The sequence below is a fragment of the Kockovaella imperatae genome (genome assembly GCF_002102565.1).
Source record: "Kockovaella imperatae strain NRRL Y-17943 chromosome Unknown BD324scaffold_6, whole genome shotgun sequence".
Taxonomy (NCBI): domain Eukaryota; kingdom Fungi; phylum Basidiomycota; class Tremellomycetes; order Tremellales; family Cuniculitremaceae; genus Kockovaella; species Kockovaella imperatae.
In genome coordinates, this window is record NW_019028946.1 from 884,490 (window position 1) to 902,761 (window position 18,272).

General features: G+C 52.0%; 7 protein-coding genes across 7 annotated transcripts; 3 read left to right on the plus strand and 4 right to left on the minus strand.

Moving 5' to 3' along the window:
- Positions 1-82: 82 nt before the first annotated feature.
- On the minus strand, positions 83-1,152 carry BD324DRAFT_625933 (hypothetical protein). Its single transcript, XM_022015853.1, has 5 exons — positions 927-1,152; positions 852-878; positions 752-810; positions 252-702; positions 83-211 (listed from the first exon to the last, which is right to left on the minus strand). The coding sequence occupies exons 1-5, from the start codon at positions 1,089-1,091 to the stop codon at positions 146-148; spliced, it is 768 nt and encodes a 255-aa protein (XP_021871420.1). The 5' UTR covers positions 1,092-1,152; the 3' UTR covers positions 83-145.
- A 126-nt stretch (positions 1,153-1,278) lies between these two features.
- Positions 1,279-3,224, plus strand: BD324DRAFT_625938 (histidine phosphatase superfamily). The gene is made up of 8 exons (XM_022015854.1): positions 1,279-1,711; positions 1,760-1,821; positions 1,867-1,895; positions 1,939-2,013; positions 2,062-2,250; positions 2,296-2,377; positions 2,462-2,697; positions 2,764-3,224. The coding sequence occupies exons 1-8, from the start codon at positions 1,473-1,475 to the stop codon at positions 2,860-2,862; spliced, it is 1,011 nt and encodes a 336-aa protein (XP_021871421.1). The 5' UTR covers positions 1,279-1,472; the 3' UTR covers positions 2,863-3,224.
- BD324DRAFT_625940 (histidine phosphatase superfamily) lies at positions 3,225-5,753 on the plus strand. The gene is made up of 18 exons (XM_022015855.1): positions 3,225-3,459; positions 3,517-3,621; positions 3,682-3,689; positions 3,746-3,832; positions 3,891-3,935; positions 3,988-4,071; positions 4,120-4,199; positions 4,252-4,372; positions 4,426-4,447; positions 4,501-4,546; positions 4,594-4,603; positions 4,652-4,685; positions 4,737-4,890; positions 4,931-5,065; positions 5,121-5,243; positions 5,295-5,349; positions 5,409-5,435; positions 5,488-5,753. The coding sequence occupies exons 1-18, from the start codon at positions 3,300-3,302 to the stop codon at positions 5,662-5,664; spliced, it is 1,473 nt and encodes a 490-aa protein (XP_021871422.1). The 5' UTR covers positions 3,225-3,299; the 3' UTR covers positions 5,665-5,753.
- Positions 5,754-6,045: 292 nt separating this feature from the next.
- Positions 6,046-9,293, minus strand: BD324DRAFT_650981 (hypothetical protein; the record flags this gene model as incomplete). The annotated part of the gene is made up of 5 exons (XM_022018243.1): positions 6,046-7,157; positions 7,205-7,837; positions 7,890-8,036; positions 8,079-8,208; positions 8,268-9,293. 5 exons carry the CDS (start codon positions 9,291-9,293, stop codon positions 6,046-6,048), a joined length of 3,048 nt encoding a protein of 1,015 aa, XP_021871423.1.
- A 1,333-nt stretch (positions 9,294-10,626) lies between these two features.
- BD324DRAFT_625954 (aspartic peptidase domain-containing protein) lies at positions 10,627-14,196 on the minus strand. The gene is made up of 7 exons (XM_022015856.1): positions 13,133-14,196; positions 12,894-13,075; positions 12,754-12,853; positions 12,605-12,715; positions 12,362-12,564; positions 12,207-12,325; positions 10,627-12,154 (listed from the first exon to the last, which is right to left on the minus strand). The coding sequence occupies exons 1-7, from the start codon at positions 13,715-13,717 to the stop codon at positions 10,923-10,925; spliced, it is 2,532 nt and encodes an 843-aa protein (XP_021871424.1). The 5' UTR covers positions 13,718-14,196; the 3' UTR covers positions 10,627-10,922.
- A 408-nt stretch (positions 14,197-14,604) lies between these two features.
- Positions 14,605-15,548, minus strand: BD324DRAFT_625962 (hypothetical protein). The gene is made up of 7 exons (XM_022015857.1): positions 15,457-15,548; positions 15,398-15,415; positions 15,323-15,339; positions 15,215-15,266; positions 15,093-15,151; positions 14,996-15,035; positions 14,605-14,938 (listed from the first exon to the last, which is right to left on the minus strand). Coding segments are annotated over exons 1-7 (336 nt in total). The 5' UTR covers positions 15,458-15,548; the 3' UTR covers positions 14,605-14,789.
- Positions 15,549-15,676: 128 nt separating this feature from the next.
- On the plus strand, positions 15,677-18,200 carry BD324DRAFT_681282 (P-loop containing nucleoside triphosphate hydrolase protein). The gene is made up of 6 exons (XM_022019113.1): positions 15,677-15,772; positions 15,829-16,048; positions 16,108-16,274; positions 16,315-16,588; positions 16,628-17,512; positions 17,560-18,200. The coding sequence occupies exons 1-6, from the start codon at positions 15,741-15,743 to the stop codon at positions 17,836-17,838; spliced, it is 1,857 nt and encodes a 618-aa protein (XP_021871426.1). The 5' UTR covers positions 15,677-15,740; the 3' UTR covers positions 17,839-18,200.
- The last annotated feature ends 72 nt before the right edge of the window (positions 18,201-18,272 follow it).

The following is an 18,272-nucleotide window of genomic DNA, read 5'->3' on the forward strand; positions in this document are numbered from 1 at the left end:
GTTGAAGCCTGCCGCCTCCTCATCAAAGGGTGCGATGAGTACAGTCAGTGCATAAAGGAGCGTGCGCAGTCATCATCGGTGATTCGCGCCTTCTCCTAAAGCGTACATATCGGTGATGGTACATGGTTTCTCTAGTCAGTCTTAACTACTTCTGCAGGGCCTTGTACTCTTCTTCTATGACGCGCACAAAGTCTTGTGCTGAATGTCCGTCCTACCACCGTCAGACGATGGCGGCATTTCGAATCACTCACATCACAGCCCGTCCAAATGTGATCGTCGACTACACAGGTACGTTTACCACCCGTTCGCAGCGTACTTCCAATTTCGATCGTACAAGCACGGGTGATATTCCTGCTCCAAGTGATCTCAGCGTTTGACTGAAGAAGCTCCTTTGCCTCTTTGCCAAGTATCCCTTTCTTTGTTGCTTTCTTGCCATCATCCTTCTTAGCTTTCTTGCCCTGAATACATTGCCCAACGCCGGACTGCCACCAGTCAACTTTCGAGGCCTCAGCACAGTGTCTTGTATAGGCTACTGAGCCAATGTCGCCCGGGAAAGAAGACTCAAAGTTTTCGCACGCCAGGACAGCGACGAATGTCTGGAGAGGGAGATGTTCGAAGAGGCAGAGATGCTGGGCGTTGCCGAGGCATTCGATCGTATTATGCTTGCAGCTAATGCCAGTTGGGTCTGACTCATTGCGGCCCCTACATCATGTTCAGACCCATCTTATTCGTTTGTCTCGTCAAAACTCACTGGGTCACCATCTGAATTCCAAAGTTGATCTTATCCTCGATGCCCTTGGTTCGTAGAACCTGAACACGTCAGCGACTTGGTCAGGATCGATGGACCTCACATCTTCAAACACCGATTCACATATTCTCTAGGGCTGGGGTAAGTGATCTCATCAACGTGAGCACTTGCCACTCACGGAGTCTGAACATCGAGACATGATGTAGAGCGTTACGTTGACCCTCGAGGGATCATGAGTGATGGGGTTGGCGAGGGCATTGGAAAAGGGTTTCTGGACCGTATCCCACAGACTTGGGAGAGCAGATACCAGTGATAGGCTGGATAAGAGACCATATAGCAGCATACTGTCCGAAGATGAATGACAATCTAGCAGCTGTGGCGTGCAGCACTGCGACCATACCTTCTATTCCATTCGATCCGAGCTCGCGCAGCTGGTCCGGATCCGGATCCGGCGGAGACCGCAATGGCGTCATTACAATTACGGCATGAGCCAGCTTTCCCACGGTGTTAGCAATGTTGACAGCGTATCACCGAGGATCACTGTCGATATTGACAGTCGGCCGCAAAGTTCAGATGCGATAGATCAGGCGAAGATCAACCTGTCGCGGCACGATCTCGGTCGTTACTGTTCAGCTTTGGCCTATTTGTGTGCCGGGTCGAGCATCTGTCAGAAAAGGCCACTTAGAGCAGCGCCCGTCGCTCGCAGTTCGAAAGGAAGTGCAATATGCTCGGAATTGTCCACAAGCTTGTCTCTGTCCTAGTTTTTGGCACCCCGACCGCCCTACAAACCACATCTGGTGATATCTACGGAGGCAAGACGCTGGCTGGTATCACCAATTTCACAGTCGTTCCCGGCATCTTCATACAAGACGATCCGAGTTTCAATTCATCAGGGTACGACCTTCTCCAGGATAGCTTTGGGCTTATCGACAAGTCCCCGAACAGGTGGAAGAACCTCGAAGCGTGAGTTACACCTTGTACAATTCTTTGTGAGATGCTAAGGGGATGCAGTCATGTCACACAGCTGAATAAAGAGGCGGACGCTCATACTACGTACAAGCTTATTTATATCGGTGCGTTGACTGGTTCGGGTGGTCGAGCCGTCTGACCTGCACCAGCACGGCATGGGGAGGGGTTCCATAATCTCGTATGTCCGCCTCCCGCTGGACGAAGGCTCATCGACATGACAGGCGCAGAGCATCTACGGAACACCAGCATGGGACTGTCGTTGGAGCTTGCTCACCACTGATGGAAATATCACTTGGGTAAGACCTGGACGCATGTATCTAAGTTTAAGCTAACATACATCTCAGGGACCTGACGCCTTGCTCGACAGCACAGGTATCTCCCAAGCTGAGGCTGTGAATCGCGCCTGGAAGGAGCAGATCAAAGATGGAGTACCCCTTCCTCAAACACTCTATTCTAGCCCGCTTCGTCGCTCTGCATCTACTCTCAATATCACATGGCATGACATCTTGTTGAATAGAGGTCACGTTCCGCGAGTGAGTCTCATGTTATCATGAGCGGTACTCATCACCGTCATTCAGATCAAGGAGAATTTCCGTGAAAGCATCGGATTGCACACTTGTGATCAGAGGAGCAACATTTCAGTCATCCGCAAAACCTATCGTGAGTCCAGACACCAGTCGAATTTGGCTCGGAGAAGTACGGATGTCACCCAATTCCCAATCACATACTGAAAACAATGTACAGCTGGTTGGCAGATCGACCCTTCATTTCCATTCCATGACCCTCTCTGGGATCCTACATATCAAGAAACAGACACCTTAATCGGACGAAGGGTACGGCAAGAGCTTGAAAATCTTTTCGCCGAAGATCCATCCACGTTTCTCAGTATCACATGCCACAGCGGTACTATTTCTGGATTCTTTCTCGCTATTGGACATCGAATGATTGGCGTTCAGACGGGAGGATTCGTCCCTGTACTCGTAAGTCTTTTGATCCTCCGGAGACATTGCCGGCGGAACCGCAACAAAATTTTATTTTGCGTTCAGGTCAAAGCTACAAATTGCCCGACTGCAACCATGCAACCCATTTCGGGTGGGCAATCAGCCACTGCGCCAGCATGTACTGCGGATTCGACATCCCTATGAAAGTCGCCAAGACGACACTCGAAGGGTGCCTGAAGAGCTGGCAAGCACATCGCACGTGCCTCTTGAAACAAGGTACTCGAGGATAGTGAATCACGACCGTGGGCATTATGCCACTGAGCTGTCTGTCGTCGATATGACATTCACCAAGCTCAAATCAGATCCTCGTAGCTGTTGCAGAGCGCCAGACCATGCCTATCATGCAGTGGTCTGATCCGTTGCTCGTGATCCCCTGGCTCCCCATGCAATGTCCGACGTCGGACATGTTCTGCCGTAATTTCCCGTCCCCCACTCTGGGCCCGACGCCCCGAGATTTCCGCTAGTGACTAGCTGAGAGATACTCCACCTTTCATTGCACGTGTATGGCTCAGCTACTGCTCCCCTCCATCCAAAATTTTTTGGTCTCCTGCCAGTCCCGTATATATAGAGATAGTTCTGAGATGAGATGGGCTGACCCATTGAACTATTCATTGTCTATACTTTCAGAGTTCGACTGGAGAACAATGAGCAGAATGACCGGTACAAGTTGGATGTTTCCATTGCTGGGACTATTGGGATCCGCTACGGCAACCACTTTCAACGTTACCCACTACCCGCCAGGTCAGACGAGCGGAGCATGACCTTGATCAGCAGGTTGAGCTGATGACATCTGTACAGCGAACACGAGCAACACTGTCTTGTCCGAAGTTATTGACGGTTCCGGAGCCCCTGGAATCTATAACTCATCTACGACTCCCGCTGGAGAATATGGAATCTACAACTGTGAGTGGCACATTCATCTGCCGGAATAAAAGATAGTCCTAAGCTGAAGTTGTTCGACAGGGTGTGCCGTGAGCAACATATGCTCTCGGGACTGTGACAGACCGCACTGATATCCGTCTCGCAGATGCCCCACGTCCGAAAGGAAGAGTACCAAAAGGTCTCCAGTGACTACACTTTGAAGTACCTAGAGGTTATTCAGAGGCACAACAAAGTGGGTCTCCCGCGAACTCCACCTCAAAGACAGCGTTCTGGTGGCTGACGCTTCCCAGCGTACTCCCTACTCGTCCAACACCTTTTTCAAGGAGGACATCTCAGTGAGTGCAGATTTAATCCTAATTGTGACGCTCTCGCCTGACCTCTGATTAGTGGGACTGCGAGGGCGAGGGACCCTACGCCTACGCTCGAAATGCCAACCAATTCAACACTACCCCCATTTACTGGCAGGCTGAGGTCAGTGCTATCTGATGTGTTTCTGCGATCCGGCTGACACCAAAACAGGTCAACACCTTGAACCCATTCGAGTACACCGTTGGACCTGGTTTCATCAACTCTACTTGCCAGTTCCCTATGGAGACATCGTACGCTCGGCTACTCCTCATGGAATACAAGAGCTAAGCTAACCCAACTAAGGGCCGGTCTGGAAGACTCTCGAGTACATGGTGAAGACTTCCGAGGCGTGTACGGAGACATGCTCCAGTTTTTGCCTTTGTCTTCGGAGAGAGAAAAGTACCAATGGCGAGTGACGAACAACGTAAGTGGAACACTCTTACGGTCATTTTGAGCGTTACTGAAGCAATACTCCAGCCCATCACTTCGCAAACTCTGGGTGAGATTCAGTCTCAATACGATATGGTAGACAGGGACTGACTATATCTCCAGCCGGATACGCCGCCGGAATCTACCCTGACATTGACGACTATTATGCGTGAGCTTGGGCAAATATCTTTCAAGACTGGGCTGACCCGTCTACAGGTTGATCCAGGTTAGTACGAGCCAGATTCTGACCATGTCTCAATGCTGACTGGCGCAGAGCGACGCCTACGACTCCCTTGAACCCGCTTTCAGTGAGCCTCCCTCCTTGTAGCCACAATTACCCGCTGATACTTTCTCCTCAGGCTGCCCTGCCGCCTCCGCTATTAAAGCTGCTCAACTTGCCTCCGACCCGTGGATTGCTCACTTGAATGAAAGTCAAACGCTTCGGGAGAAGATGAATAACATCTCTGGTATCGCCGCCAATGACACTGCTGGATGGCACAACTCATGGGATCAGTGAGTCCACGCCTTCGCGACCCTTATCTGACCAGATCAGTTACTACGACAATCTGTCCGCCAAGCAGTGCCACCAGAAGGCTCTGCCTTGCTCTCTCAACGACACTAGCCTCTGCGCTTCGCAAGAGGACGCCAATGCCATCTACAGGCTCGGAAACTGGGAGTACTCTTACTGGTGAGTCATGTGCATGTTTGCACTTCCACGACACATCAGCTAAAAGCTGGCTTAGGTGGCGAGGAGACACCAACTCTACCCTGCGATCAGTCCTGACCATGGGACCTTGGTACCGAGAGCTTCAGGGTCATTTCGCCGACGTCGTCAGCGGCAAGAGCTGCATGAAGTATTACCACAAGTGGGTCGACGGCAACAGATCGCCTTGACAAGTACTTAACACCCGATTCAGCTTCGCTCACGATGGCTCGATGGCGCCTGCCCTTGGAATCTTGCAGATCGACGAGGTGGGTCTCAATTTGTATAGCAACGCACAGTGGCGAGGATCGCTAACTTTACGTTTCAGCCCGTCTGGCCCGGTATGGCATCTGAGGTAAGACGGTAGCCTGACCTTTGACCGATTCGCAAGCTGATCCATCGCTCAGCTTGTCTTCGAGCTCTACGAGAAGGCTTCCAACTACTTCCTCAGAATCCTCTGGGGAGGTCAGCCACTCAAAACCTCGACTCCCATGGGCACTCTCGACATGATTTCCCTGGACGACTTCAACTCGTACCTCGACAACATGTTCCCCGAGGACTTTGTCGCGGCCTGTAATGCTTAGGGAGAGATGCTGGGATGTGGAGCAAGTCTGGAGACGTTTATTATAGTCGTTGGGAGCAGAGTATAATCATGCATAGACCTTTACGGAGATAGTTCCTCTTCGTTACATAGGTTGCCACTCTTTGATCTATTCACAGTCGTCAATACACAATTGAAACTGGGGTCTAGCGTTGTGATTTCATGATATAGTTCTAGGAACCAGCGAGATACAAGCGGACAGGGATTGTCGCAAGAGAGACCTAACAAAGATTGGTATACAGAGTTTTGGCTTAGATCGGGCATAGTCGGCCTGAAGATCATACAAGATGAGCCAACTGTCGAAATAGCAGTGATGGTCCAAACGCTAAAGTCGAGGCTGTCGATGCGAGTCGAGTTGGTTCAATCAAGAGTGCTCCATATCAAACGTTCTTCCAACAGCTCTCCCTCGTTTAGCGCCTCGAGCCGCTGCAGCCCTTGTCTGTCTGATTGTTGAGTCCATCTCATCGATGCTGCCTTCAGGTTCGTTCGAGCGTTCAGGCTCTTCCTTGGTAACGCTCGTCGACTCCGATCCGGAGGATTCCTTCCGAGGTGCACATTCGGGGACAATTGGCATCTTCCAGTCCTCCGACCCGTTTTCACTCAACAGACCACCAGCATTGTCCGTGGTTTCGATCGCGATTGATGCCCCGTCTATTGGCTCTGCTAGACCCTGAATGGAAGTCGGCGCAGACGAAGCAGCTTCCGAGGCCTCTGTCGACTCGGTTGTATTTGACTGCACCTCGGCAGCGAGATTCTGGGCTGATACTGGCGGAGCCATTTCGAAACTTGACCAGAACAAGTCCTCGGAAATGTCCATCTCAGGGACAAAGTCTGCTGCTGAGCCTGAGTTGACGACCCCGGCGTTCATAGCAAAACTCAAATTGCGGTCATTACCAGCCCAAATACCATCTGTGAGGCTGGAGAATCCGGAGATATGTCGAGGGACGACATTGAATGGTAAGACTTGACCGTCGGCGGTAGTGACAGAGTACGAGGGGACCCTAGAACCGCCTGGTTGGGCGTTGAGAACTCCCTCCTGGAACTGTCCATTTGATGGCGACAAGGTCCAAGAGGCATCGACAGGAGATAAGACTGGCGCTTGAGATAAGAATGGTCCATGTTCCTCCTCAATGACCGCTTGCAATGGGATCATTTGAGAAGGGTCGACCACCCCGGTAGGTATAATAAATTGGGACGGATCCGTATTCTGAGCGACTTGCGATGTCGGATCTGCGGGCATGGCCAGAACGAATTGACTCCAATCCGTGTTTGGATCATACCAATCAATCTCGCCTAGGTCCTGCGTAGCTTCCCCCATAGGCATAGTGTACTCTAGACTCTGTCCGTCCGGCATGACGACCGTCCATGGACCAGTGTGGCAGTAATATTCCTCAGCTTGAGCAGGTGCCACTTGGCCACCATTGCCTGAAGGTGCATCTCCAGGGAGTATCTGAGCGTTGTCGACGAACGCTTGAGCTGGTGGATGTCAGCTAATCTACATGGATAGAAAAGAGCCGACTGACCGGAGACATCTCCTTGTGAAGCCAGCACAACCCGTGGAAGTTCGCCGAGGTCCTCCTCCGCATCGTCTTCTTCGTCGAAAGCACTCCACATGGCTGCCAATTTCCCTGCTTTTGACTGGGGACTGGTATTCTGTTGCCATGTTGCTTGAGGCTTGCTCAGATTTAGCCCAGGTGTTTCCTCCACGGGTTCCGGGCCGTAAGTGAAGCTTAATTCATTCTGGATATCCAGCCCTTGGGGTACATCGATCTGCATGTGAGATGGAATGTCGATAATTGATGGAGCTGCCGCCCTCTGAGGTACTGGGGCGAGGATTGCTTGTTGCGCAGAATGAGAAGCCTGAGACTGAGGCTGAGGGTACTGGATCGCTTGTCCGGTATCCGCCACGGGAGCTTGAGAGACGTTTTCGGCGGGAGTGGGGCGGATCGTTCTCCTTACGCCAGTTTTCTGAGATGACTGCGGCGTCATACTGAACCCCTGTGCATTCATGACCAGCTGATCACCGTATGGATTATTCCCCGCATGATCCTCGGGCCTCATGGATGGGAGAGACCCTGGAGGCATTGGAAATGGGTAAGATCTGAGTCGATGATCCGCCGTTGGGTCTGGTGAGCCAGTAAGGGGAGTAGCGAGATCTACGGGGTAAAGGGATGAGCATGTTAAAGGGGTTTCGACAACGTGACCTACTCTGACTATTACCTCCCCATCCACTTTCCGCTCCACTCTCCCCTGCAAGTGAGGGAACGTGACTGTAAGTGGGAGTGGACCGCATGCTGCGTGACCCAGTGGCGATTGGTGAAAATCGTTTCTTGAGGGTACGACTCCTCCTTGGACCTGGAATGGTCAGTGGGGGGCCGGTTTGAAATCAGATCTTACGAGTCGTTTCCTTCTCTGCTCGTTTTTCTTGTCTCTCTGCCTCTTTCTGCCTCTCCCGCTCTTCTCGTTCTCGTACCTTGTCTGCTTTACGTCTCGGTTGAAACTTGTAATCGGGATACTTGAGCTCATGCTGCGGTCAGGCGTTAGTGGCGCACAACGATCTGAGACATCAAGTGGCGGTTTGCTCACCTCTCTCTTCTTAGCGTTTGCCATATTCTCATAACGTTGTCGTACGGCTGAAGATTCGCCTTTCCAGAGAGCGCTGATCATCTTTGAGATGTTTGCTTGAGGTAGACCACGCCCCAGCTTGCCGCGACCGAGGGATAGTAGGCCCTCAGTCGGTGGACGGGTGCCCTTTTTCGGAGGTCGGTTCCGCTTTTTGGATTTCGAAGTGACCACACTGCTGGCCCCGTCTGCTGACTCGTTCGATGGACTCGCGCTGGACGGCAGATCCAAACCTGCCATGATCTCGTCTAGGCCTGGTATATTATCGCCTCTCTCGATAGCTTTGAGCTTCTCGGACCGATACAATATCCAGGCATTGGCCGGACGAGGCGGCTTAGATTGACTGGTAGATGCTTTGGAGATGGTTGAGGATGGGGCGACGGAGCAATCTGTCCTTGAGACAATGTCGGACATCTTGACGGATTGAGTCATGATATCAGACTCCAGATCGCTCGTGTCCATGGACTGCGTGTTGAGGTACTGGGCTGACACATCCTCATCCTGACTGATACTCCATTCGGAATAGTCCCTGGGAATATAAGGATTCGTATCGAGATAGTAAGGATTGGTTGGGTATTCTTGAGGGTAGAAGCCGAATTGACCGGAGCTCACTGATGAGGGAGAGGAGAAGTACGTGGATGGTGTGAGGCTAGCCGAAGAAGCAAGGGATGGAACGGGTGCGGGTGGCGGCGGCATGAGCTGCAGGCTTGATGCGATTGGCATCCTGGACCATTGTGAGATTTTCTTCCGGGGTGAAGCGTCATGATAGGACGTATGCGACTGAGCTAGAGGCGGTTGACCGAAATACGCTTGAGAGGTTGTGGGCGTGATATCGTCGATACTGAAGCTGTTGTCGGCCGTGTAAGCTGTAACCGAGGTATTTGGGGTCGTTTGAGATCGAGCAGGCTGTCGCCGAATTGGAGTCCCTCGTCTGTTGCGTTCAGGCGTTGTTCGATCATGGTGGTGTGATCCCGCTGTCGAGGTTGCCATTGTAAGCCTATCACGAGGGGAGTGTTATAGCTATTGTTGATGGGGAAGAGAGGCAAAAATCAAGCAGGCAATGTTGAGTTGGACAATACTGTTCTTCTCGTCCTTGTTCTTCGTCTTCCTCCAGTTAAGCCAATGAATGGCTCGCCTCGAGGCTCGACTGGAACGAAGAGGAGGGATCTACTCCTTGGCCTGTTATCCAATGAAGTCGCCTGTCAAGCTGGCTCGTATTGTTTGTTGAGTAAGGGTGTGGGTGTGTGAGAGAGAGAGAAGGGATCCGTGTGTGTGTGTGTGTGTCTGTAGACTTTGATGCCTCAACGCTTAGCGACTCTCTTTTTGGGTGATGGCACCTCGGCGGATTTTGGCAGTGCCACTGGTGGTATTGCGTGACACCCTTCTATGGGACTATCCAAAGCCACCAATTCACCAATATCTGACCTCCTGAAACTCTGCTGGAATTGTAGACACTCCCCAAATGGCAGATGAGGTGGGACGGACTGCTCCAATGTCAGCTTGCTTGTAAAAGCAAAAAGTCACCATCAAGGGGACCGACCAATTGAGGGAAAAAAAAAAGTGCCTAGACACTTCTAGTGGGACCCACCTTGAGCAAGGGCACTTCGATCCAGGTATATCCGGTAAGAAGACTGCTTGTGCTCTCGCTACTCGAACGCCAGATGACCTATCACTTGTCCCAATGCTAGACTGTGTCCCAGAATTTCGTCGGGCAAAGGATCATCGGAGAGTCTTCCGTCCGCGTCATATGATGGCAGCTTTCTTGCGTTGTCGGAGTCCGGGTCCTCTATTATCTCTGTAACATGCAAACCAACCCCCTGAGCTGAATGATACGAGAAGGAGTATCAGATTCCTCTAGTTGAGAGACTGGGGTCGACCTATTGTTCAGAATCTTTTAGGAATGTTCAGCTGCTCGGGCCAGTACCAGTACGACAGAATCCCATGACACCTAATATCCGAGGGGGAAATGTATGTCCCTCGCTACTCCTCTTCCTCCTCCTCCTCCTCCTCCCCCTCCGCCGCCGCCGGCGGCCATCCGTAAAGATCGGACTTGGGACATCGACTAAAACGTCTTCAATCTTCCACTTCGGGATGATCCTGCACACACGATAAGATGCTTCAAAATTTCTCACTCCTTTAATCTCCCTCCGCGGGTCTTCTCTACCAGCAACAGACAAGCACCCAACGGCTAGCTTAGCATCGTTCGATGCGGCCGTCTTTTCTCCCGCTTCCAACCCGCATGAGATTCCAGGACAAGACCCGGCTGACCCGGTCATGTTGACCGGATACTGGACCCCCTTCACGGCGTGCTGATGCGCCATACCGAATATTCGGTCCGATATCATATTCATGACATGTTCTAGGTACGTCCAAAGTAAGGTTCTTTAGGTTCCAATTCTTTCATTTCCTCTCGCTTGGCTCAGTGTTTCATCGCAAGTAAGCAGCTCACCCTCGAATTGTACTGTACCAGAGCTTTCACAGCAAGCGTGTCATTAGCACCCCTCCTCTTCCTCTTCTTTTTTTTGCTATGCACATTCTGTAACCGCCACATTTGCTCTCGTCTCGAGCCTGTACCTTTTGAGGTAGCTTCCCGTATGCACTCGTTACACCCTCCTGCCTCTATGAATACCATTGACCTGTACTGTGAGCTCCCGGAATCACCCCAGGGGCACCACCGAGGCCTGACACCTGCTCAGACCCTCCTCGTCCTCGCCCTAGCCTTCTTGGCCTCCATCCCCTTTTGTCGCTCATGCCATTACTCTCTCCGTTATCCGCAGTCACCTCATTTTCGCTGCGGCCGATCACTCCAAACTCTGATGCACCATGAGGTAGATGCCTCATCTTCTCTTTTCGCCATGACAGGAATTGACTCGATCGACTGGGTGGAGGCGGAGGCTGACGTTGCTCGAATGACCGCGATGGCGGGATCGGGAGAGGTTGAGAACCGGCTGACATAAACTTTTTATCATTGGATCCCAAATGAGGATATTGAGGTCTTGACCAGTGTGCTGGCCGACGGGGATAAGGCTGATCTCCTCCTTGTCCGGGACCACTGTATGAATTCAGCCAATCGTCATAACGCTTGCTCGGACGGGAGTCGGCCGCCTTTGCTCCAATTGCTGGCGGTGTCGTCTTGGTTTGTGGATCGTAGTTTGACCCTTGAGGCGCCACTGGTACACGCGAGTCCACCTCATCGGCATATCCTCCGCCAACTTGCTGCGCATTTGCACGGCCGATTTTCGAGCCTTGTCCCCATCGAACGGTCCGACTGCTTTCTGGAGGGATAGGGGGCTGATTCTGGGAGACAAGTACTGGCAGCGACAAATGGCGATGATGGGAATTTGGAGTATGTGACGCTTGAAGTTCATTTTGTGGCGGCGATCGAACGATTGCTGGGATAATTGGTTGACTCACGGGTCGCGTTCGAGGCGAGTAATAGCCAGCGGGAGTGGCGTCGACGGCTCTGGGCATCTGGTCTCCCGGTGACAGAGGTGCCGCTCCAGGATGCATCCGTGCATGCTGATGTGGACTCGATTGGTACGGTGGTGGAGCCCAAGGATGACTATATGTTGCACCTGGTCCCGAACCATAAGGGGCCATCGGTCCGCCGGGCGGCATGAACGGAGGAGGCATACCTGGACCTATCGGTGGGTGCGGCATCATGCCAGGATGCATAGGATGTAACGGAGGTGGCATCATGGGTGGTAATGTCGCACCGCGAATCACAGCATTCGTTTGAAATCGATGTTGACGGCGGATGGCGCGATACCATCGAGATTGGAAGGAGTCGCGGTTGCGAGCGTATAATCCGACAAAGATTAGAATGAGGATAGGCAGAAGGACGCCGATGACTACGATTCGTCAATGTTCCATCTCCCTCAAAAGACACCCGTCGCTTCTCACGGATGCCAGCGAGCTTGGTATTCGGCCCTCCGCTGTCTGGACGAACATTGAAATCATTGACCGTCCCAGGCTTTCCTGCGATTCCAACAAGCTGACCACCTGGCTCGTAAAATAAAGCACTGTTCTTCAGCTTTCAGTTGAACGTACAAGCTCACGTGTAGACTCCCGACATGAATGGTGTTCCCAGGCGAATCTCACCCAACGATTCAGCGACGCTTCCGTTATGCCAGGCAACGACACTTCCCCAGCAGGATATGCCAGATACTTCTCGAGGTTGGACAAGTTCGCGCCGCTCCACATTAAATTCGCGTCCAGAGATGGTGATCGTCATGGAGATGTTGGCTTCACAAGGTAGATTCTGAGATCATCAGTCTCCCTGGCTGCGGTGGGTTGCTCACCCATCGAGTGGCATCCCTTGCATCTCTCGTTGCTCCATCCACTCCCGCGTAAAATTGTTCAGCAATCGCAGTCGGCACAAGGATCGAATCGTATCCTGGATCCAATGTCCCCTAGACAGAGTAAGCGAAGGTAGGAATGGGCGACCCACATAGAGATTTGACAGATCGACAACTTTGCCTTCAACTCTCATCCGCTCCACTGCGATAGCCCAGCTACCACCTTTGGTTGTGTCTGGCTGGATCCAGTTACTAGCAAAGTCATTCGCTGTACGCCACTATAGTCACTCACAAATCCCCCACGTATGTGCCCATGGGTACCCCTCCCCAATGGATAGTGCCAGCTTGGACATCGTTGCCTGACTGATAGCTGGAAATGTTGAATCCGACAGTGTAGTAAGTCTGATTGTTCTCAGGCACGCCGTCGTTGGTACTGTCTAACATGGACGGCAGAATCGAGAGACTTGGTTCATCCTAGGTGACAGACGGCGTCAGCTCCCTTCATTGGCACACATAGGTCCAGAGACTAACCTGATATACTCCCAGTCCCCAGAATCCTGACGTGCCATCACTGAGCGTGACGTCCTCTCCGGTGATTGCAAGCTGCTGGCTCCCTGCCCTTACGATCGCATTACTCGTCGGTAACGAATCTCGAGTGATCTTATTGACACTTGCTATCGGTCTTGGAGTATTGACGTCTCCTCTGGGATCCCTCAAGATGTCTCGCCCGAGAGATCCTGCAAACTCCAGAGTATCCGCAGATCCAATGGGGTAGATCATAGTGTATATCAGATCTTGGCTGCCCGGATCGTAGGATGCAGATGAAGAGCTGGAATAGACATTGCCGTGTTCGACACAGTCGTCGCATCCTCCTCCGGCGATCAGAACGAATTCCGAGTTCGTCGTCAGGGTGAGGTTGACGAATTGCGGGGAGGTGCCGACCCCCACGGGTATCACATTGGTCCCACTGCCTGAGCGATAGAGAGGGATTGAGGTGTAGAAATCGCCTAGACGGTCGCGATCCGCTGCAAAAGTGAGATGGTAGCTGGAGAGCAAGAGGAAGATCAAGATGAGAGGACGACATGTCGGGTATGAGATGTTGGCTGGGATCCTCATGATTCTGAGGCAAGAAGTCAGTGCGGGGGATTCTTGGCGATACTCGGCAGGAGATTGCGAAGTTGGATCATATCAAGTCCGAAACATAGATCCTCAATGGACTGATGGACACATGGGAACGTCCCGATCCGTCTAAGAGATCACAAATTATCACCTATCCGGCCCATCCAGCGCCTAAATGACCTAGAGGACACGAAAGGCACTCACCTGTTTGACCGATTCCGGAGATCTGAAGGACAACTAGGGTTGCTCGTCCGGAAGGCCGGCCAAGGAGACTCACGAGACGTCCGGAAGAGGAAGGGCACACACAAGATATCTTGACGGACGAGTGAAAGGGGTTGAAGGATGATTCTGTTGGTCAAAGGGAGCTCTCCGAGATGAGCTTTCTGACTTGTGAAGTCGCTGTTAGGATAGACTAGATTTGACACAAGATCAATATGTGCACGACGAGAATGGATCAATGAAGCAGTCAGGACAAGAGACACAGGTCAAGGTCAAACAGCGTTGAAGACTTGCTGATTGTTGATGCGATTCTTGAGGTGGAAAGGAAACTGAACCCATCCTTTGGGAGCGCGTCAGTCGCACTGAATGGCATGAGTGGTCCAGAAAGTGTACGATGAACAAGTATTATGCTACCATGCTGGGGTGAATATGTAGTACCCAGCATTGTAGAAGTGTCTGTCATTTCATTGACACCTACTCAGTGAAAAGACGTCAGGCACTCACCATTTCAGACATATGGCATCGTTATTTTACCGACTTTCCCCCGAGGAGAGCAACCAAAGGGGTTGGAGGCTCGCAGTTGTACTTCAATGCGACTCGGACACCAGATCGTTAAAACAGAGCAGCAGGCAGCGTCACACGTTTACCTGTATGCTGGTATGATGTTCCTAATCACAACGAGCTCCATACATGTGTGCGCACGCTACAGGCATGTAAGCTGCATCTCGTTGCGCTTGACCAAATACAACGACTCTACTGTCACGAAAACTCAGGTATACTAAGATATACCCCGATTACTCCCGCTCAACCCCTCTCGCAGCTAGACTTGAACGACCGCCTGACCCTCCCCTCAGGAGTGATATCCCTGGGGCGGTGGAGGAAATCCTTGACTGTGCTGTTGACCAGGTGGGGGTGGTCGGTTACCCCAAGGATTCATGCCTGGAGGGTATGCACTTGGAGGCTGAGGGTCCGGTCCGTCACCCTGCTTCATCTCCCAGTCTATCTAGGATCAGCGCTCCGCACAGCCAAGCACACAGACTTCCACATGAAACTCACTGCATGTACCGCAGATCCATATCCTGCTCTTCGAGAATGGCTGAAGGATTTTTCTCGTCAACAAGCGTGCAATGATAGCTGGATCAATGAGACGCACGATCAAGGGGATCCAGAAGAGTTCAAACCATGTCCGAGAAGATGCGCCCACTACACTGGCTATGCTGCGCATCAATTTCAGGTCTCCGAGCAGGAGGCAACTTCTGTTGTTGACAAACGCACCATTATGGCACTTTGGGCACATACGCCCTACTTCCGGATGGTCCTGCGTGATCTGGACTCCTGTCAGTTCTTACTCGGTCATTTCTGATGCTCGACCCCCATGTATACCTTTGTTGGACATCCGACTGGTAGTCAAACATATCAGCGAGGACATTACGCGGTTCGGATCTGATGATGACGTACATATGATTGGGATACACACTGGGACAATGTAAGCGATCACAGACAGGGGTCAGACTCACTTGCGACGATCGTGGTTCACCCAGACTGGAGATGATGGCGCGAGGTCGATCAAGATCTCAAGTCCGAATGGTCGACAGAAGCTATGCAAGTGGATCTCTGTCTTGGCTGCTTGACTTGGCGGCGACAGCGATTGCGTCGCAGCAAGACCGATCGGCGGTCGCCGCATCGAGATCAACCCTTTCAGCACGTGGCAAACCTCAGAATTTTTGGGCGAGGATTGCAATGAACCGGTCTTCCTGTAGTCAATCAGTGCTTTCCTCGAGCTGCAGGCATCTATCTCAAGATGCCAGACCAGCTGCCAGAGTCCATGTTAGAGTAAGTCATCTCAGGTCATCGGTATACTTCTTTGCTGTGATTTACCTTTTCTTAAGCTCCGACATCACATTCACCCATTCCTCCTTCTCCTCCCTTGACGCTCGTATTCTTCGAGCATTGGCCGATCTATCCTTCACCCACCCAACACTTGTCCAAGCCAAAGCTATACCTTTGCTCCTTGAAGGCAAGGATGTCTTGGCAAAAGCAAAGACAGGCTCAGGCAAGACAGCCGCATACGCCGTCCCAGCGGTCCAAAAGGTGCTCTCAATCAAGAGCGTGAGTGATTCTGTCGTGGTCTCCGAGGTCAGTCATGCCCAATTTGACCCTTTCCACAGACTATGAACCCATCTGAACCTGGCTGGCAATCTACCCGAGCTATCATCATGGTCCCCACGAAAGAGCTCGGCATACAAGTGACTTCATTTCTGAAAAAGTTGACAGTCTACTGTGAAGGCCTGGTGGGAATCTGCAACGCTACATCTCCTTCAGCTTCAGTGCAACGGTGAGTGGAGGCCCTCTGGAGACCATCTCTGATGATATAGCGTCTTGCTCAATGACAATCCCGACATCGTCATCTGCACGCCGTCCCGACTGATCCAACTGTTGCATTCCTCTTCCGTCTCACTTCAATCCCTTGTTTTCCTCGCCATCGACGAGGCGGACCTCCTGTTGTCATACGGCCACAAAGACGATCTCGTCAGAATTATGGATCCGACCAATAAGTGGGTCCCAAAGCTGGGAATGCAGGCCTGTCTCATGAGTGCAACGTTGGGCGAAGAGATGGATGTTCTGAAAGGGTTGATTTTGCGAAACCCCGTGAGTAGATTCGTGGCTTCCTCTCTGACACACTCACAGGCAATCTTGACACTCAGCGAACCCACGTCATCCGACCTTCTCACGCAATATTTCACGCACACATCTGAAAGGGACAAGTTCCTGCTCATATACGTTCTTCTCAAGCTCAAGTTGATACGCGGACGATCCATCGTCTTTGTCAACGATGTGGACCGTGGGTATCGTGTCAAGCTATTCCTGGAACAATTCGGAGTCAAAGCGTGTGTCGTGAATTCAGAACTCCCCTTGGCTTCTCGATATCATGTCGTTGAAGAGTTCAACCGTGGGGTGTACGACGTCGTTGTGGCCACGGATGAGGGCACTGGAACCGATCCCGAGCCTGTGGAGAACGCAGAGGTAGAGGACGAAACAGAGCAGGGTGCTCAGGAAACCGAGATAGCCGCAGAGGATGTCAAGGAGGAGGCCCCTGCAGAAAGTAGTACACAATCGCGCCCTTCTTCCAAGCGTCTGGGCAAGCGCCGGCGCCAGGACCCCGCGTCGTCAATGGCTCGCGGCATCGACTTTACATCCGCCTCTTCGGTCATCAATTTCGATCTCCCGACTTCCTCCACATCTTACATGCACCGTGTCGGCCGGACAGCCAGAGCCGGACACTCCGGATTGGCGCTGTCGTTCATCGTCCCTCGAGACAAGTGGGGAAAAGATAAAAACGTCTCGTTGCCAAGTGCGAAAGACGATGAACAGGTTTGGGAGCGTATACAAGCTAGGATGAAGAAGGAGCATGGGAGCGAAATGAAAGATTGGGATTGGTCAGGGAAAAAAAGTGAGATTGAAGGGTTCAGGTACAGGATGGAGGATGGTCTGAGGGCTGTGACGGGCAAACGAGTGGCAGAGGCCCGGCGCGAGGAAGTCAAACGAGAATTGCTCAATAATGAGAAGCTCAAGGTGAGTGCGGCGACTAGTGGTCAGGCCTGTACTAATCCCTCCCACAGGCCCACTTTGCTGCCAACCCGCTTGATCTGGCATACCTTCGACACGATGCCCCATTGCATCCCGCAAGATCTCAGCCGCATCTCAAACATGTCCCTGCATACCTTCAACCAAAAATATCCGGCATCCCACGACCCGTCGTTGGAGGTGATGTTCGAGATGGTGATCATATTCATTTCAACAAACGCGGGAGAGGTAACGGTGGAGGAAGAGGTGGACGGGGCAGGGGCGGAAACCGAGGTGGATCACGCAAGACTGATCCCTTGAAGTTTAAGCGATAGCAAGAGCCTATTGCCTGTTCGCATGCATTCAGGAGTGCATGATCATTGGGATTTCCAAGGTATATCCGTATATCATGATCCGGTATGGTAGGTTGGCTGCTGTTGTTGTTATTATTAAATTTTTGGGAAGGCGTGAGAATCCGGACGCCGGTGGGCCGGTGGGTGTGGTGGCACCCGATTGCTCGAAAGTAACGGGAAAAATGGGCCGACGGGCGGTTCGAGAGGGCCTGGATCTGCACGAGTCCGTGTAGGAGATAGCGCGCGAATGAGAGAGCTCTTCTCAAGAGTAGTTGGTCATCAGTCATTTGGCCCAACCACTTGGGTGAGTACCCCAAGCCACGAGAGAGAGAGAGAGACAGAGCATGCACCGAGTTTGAACGTGATGATAATAAAAATAATTAATCACTCAAAAGTGGGACCTTCTTCTTCGGTGA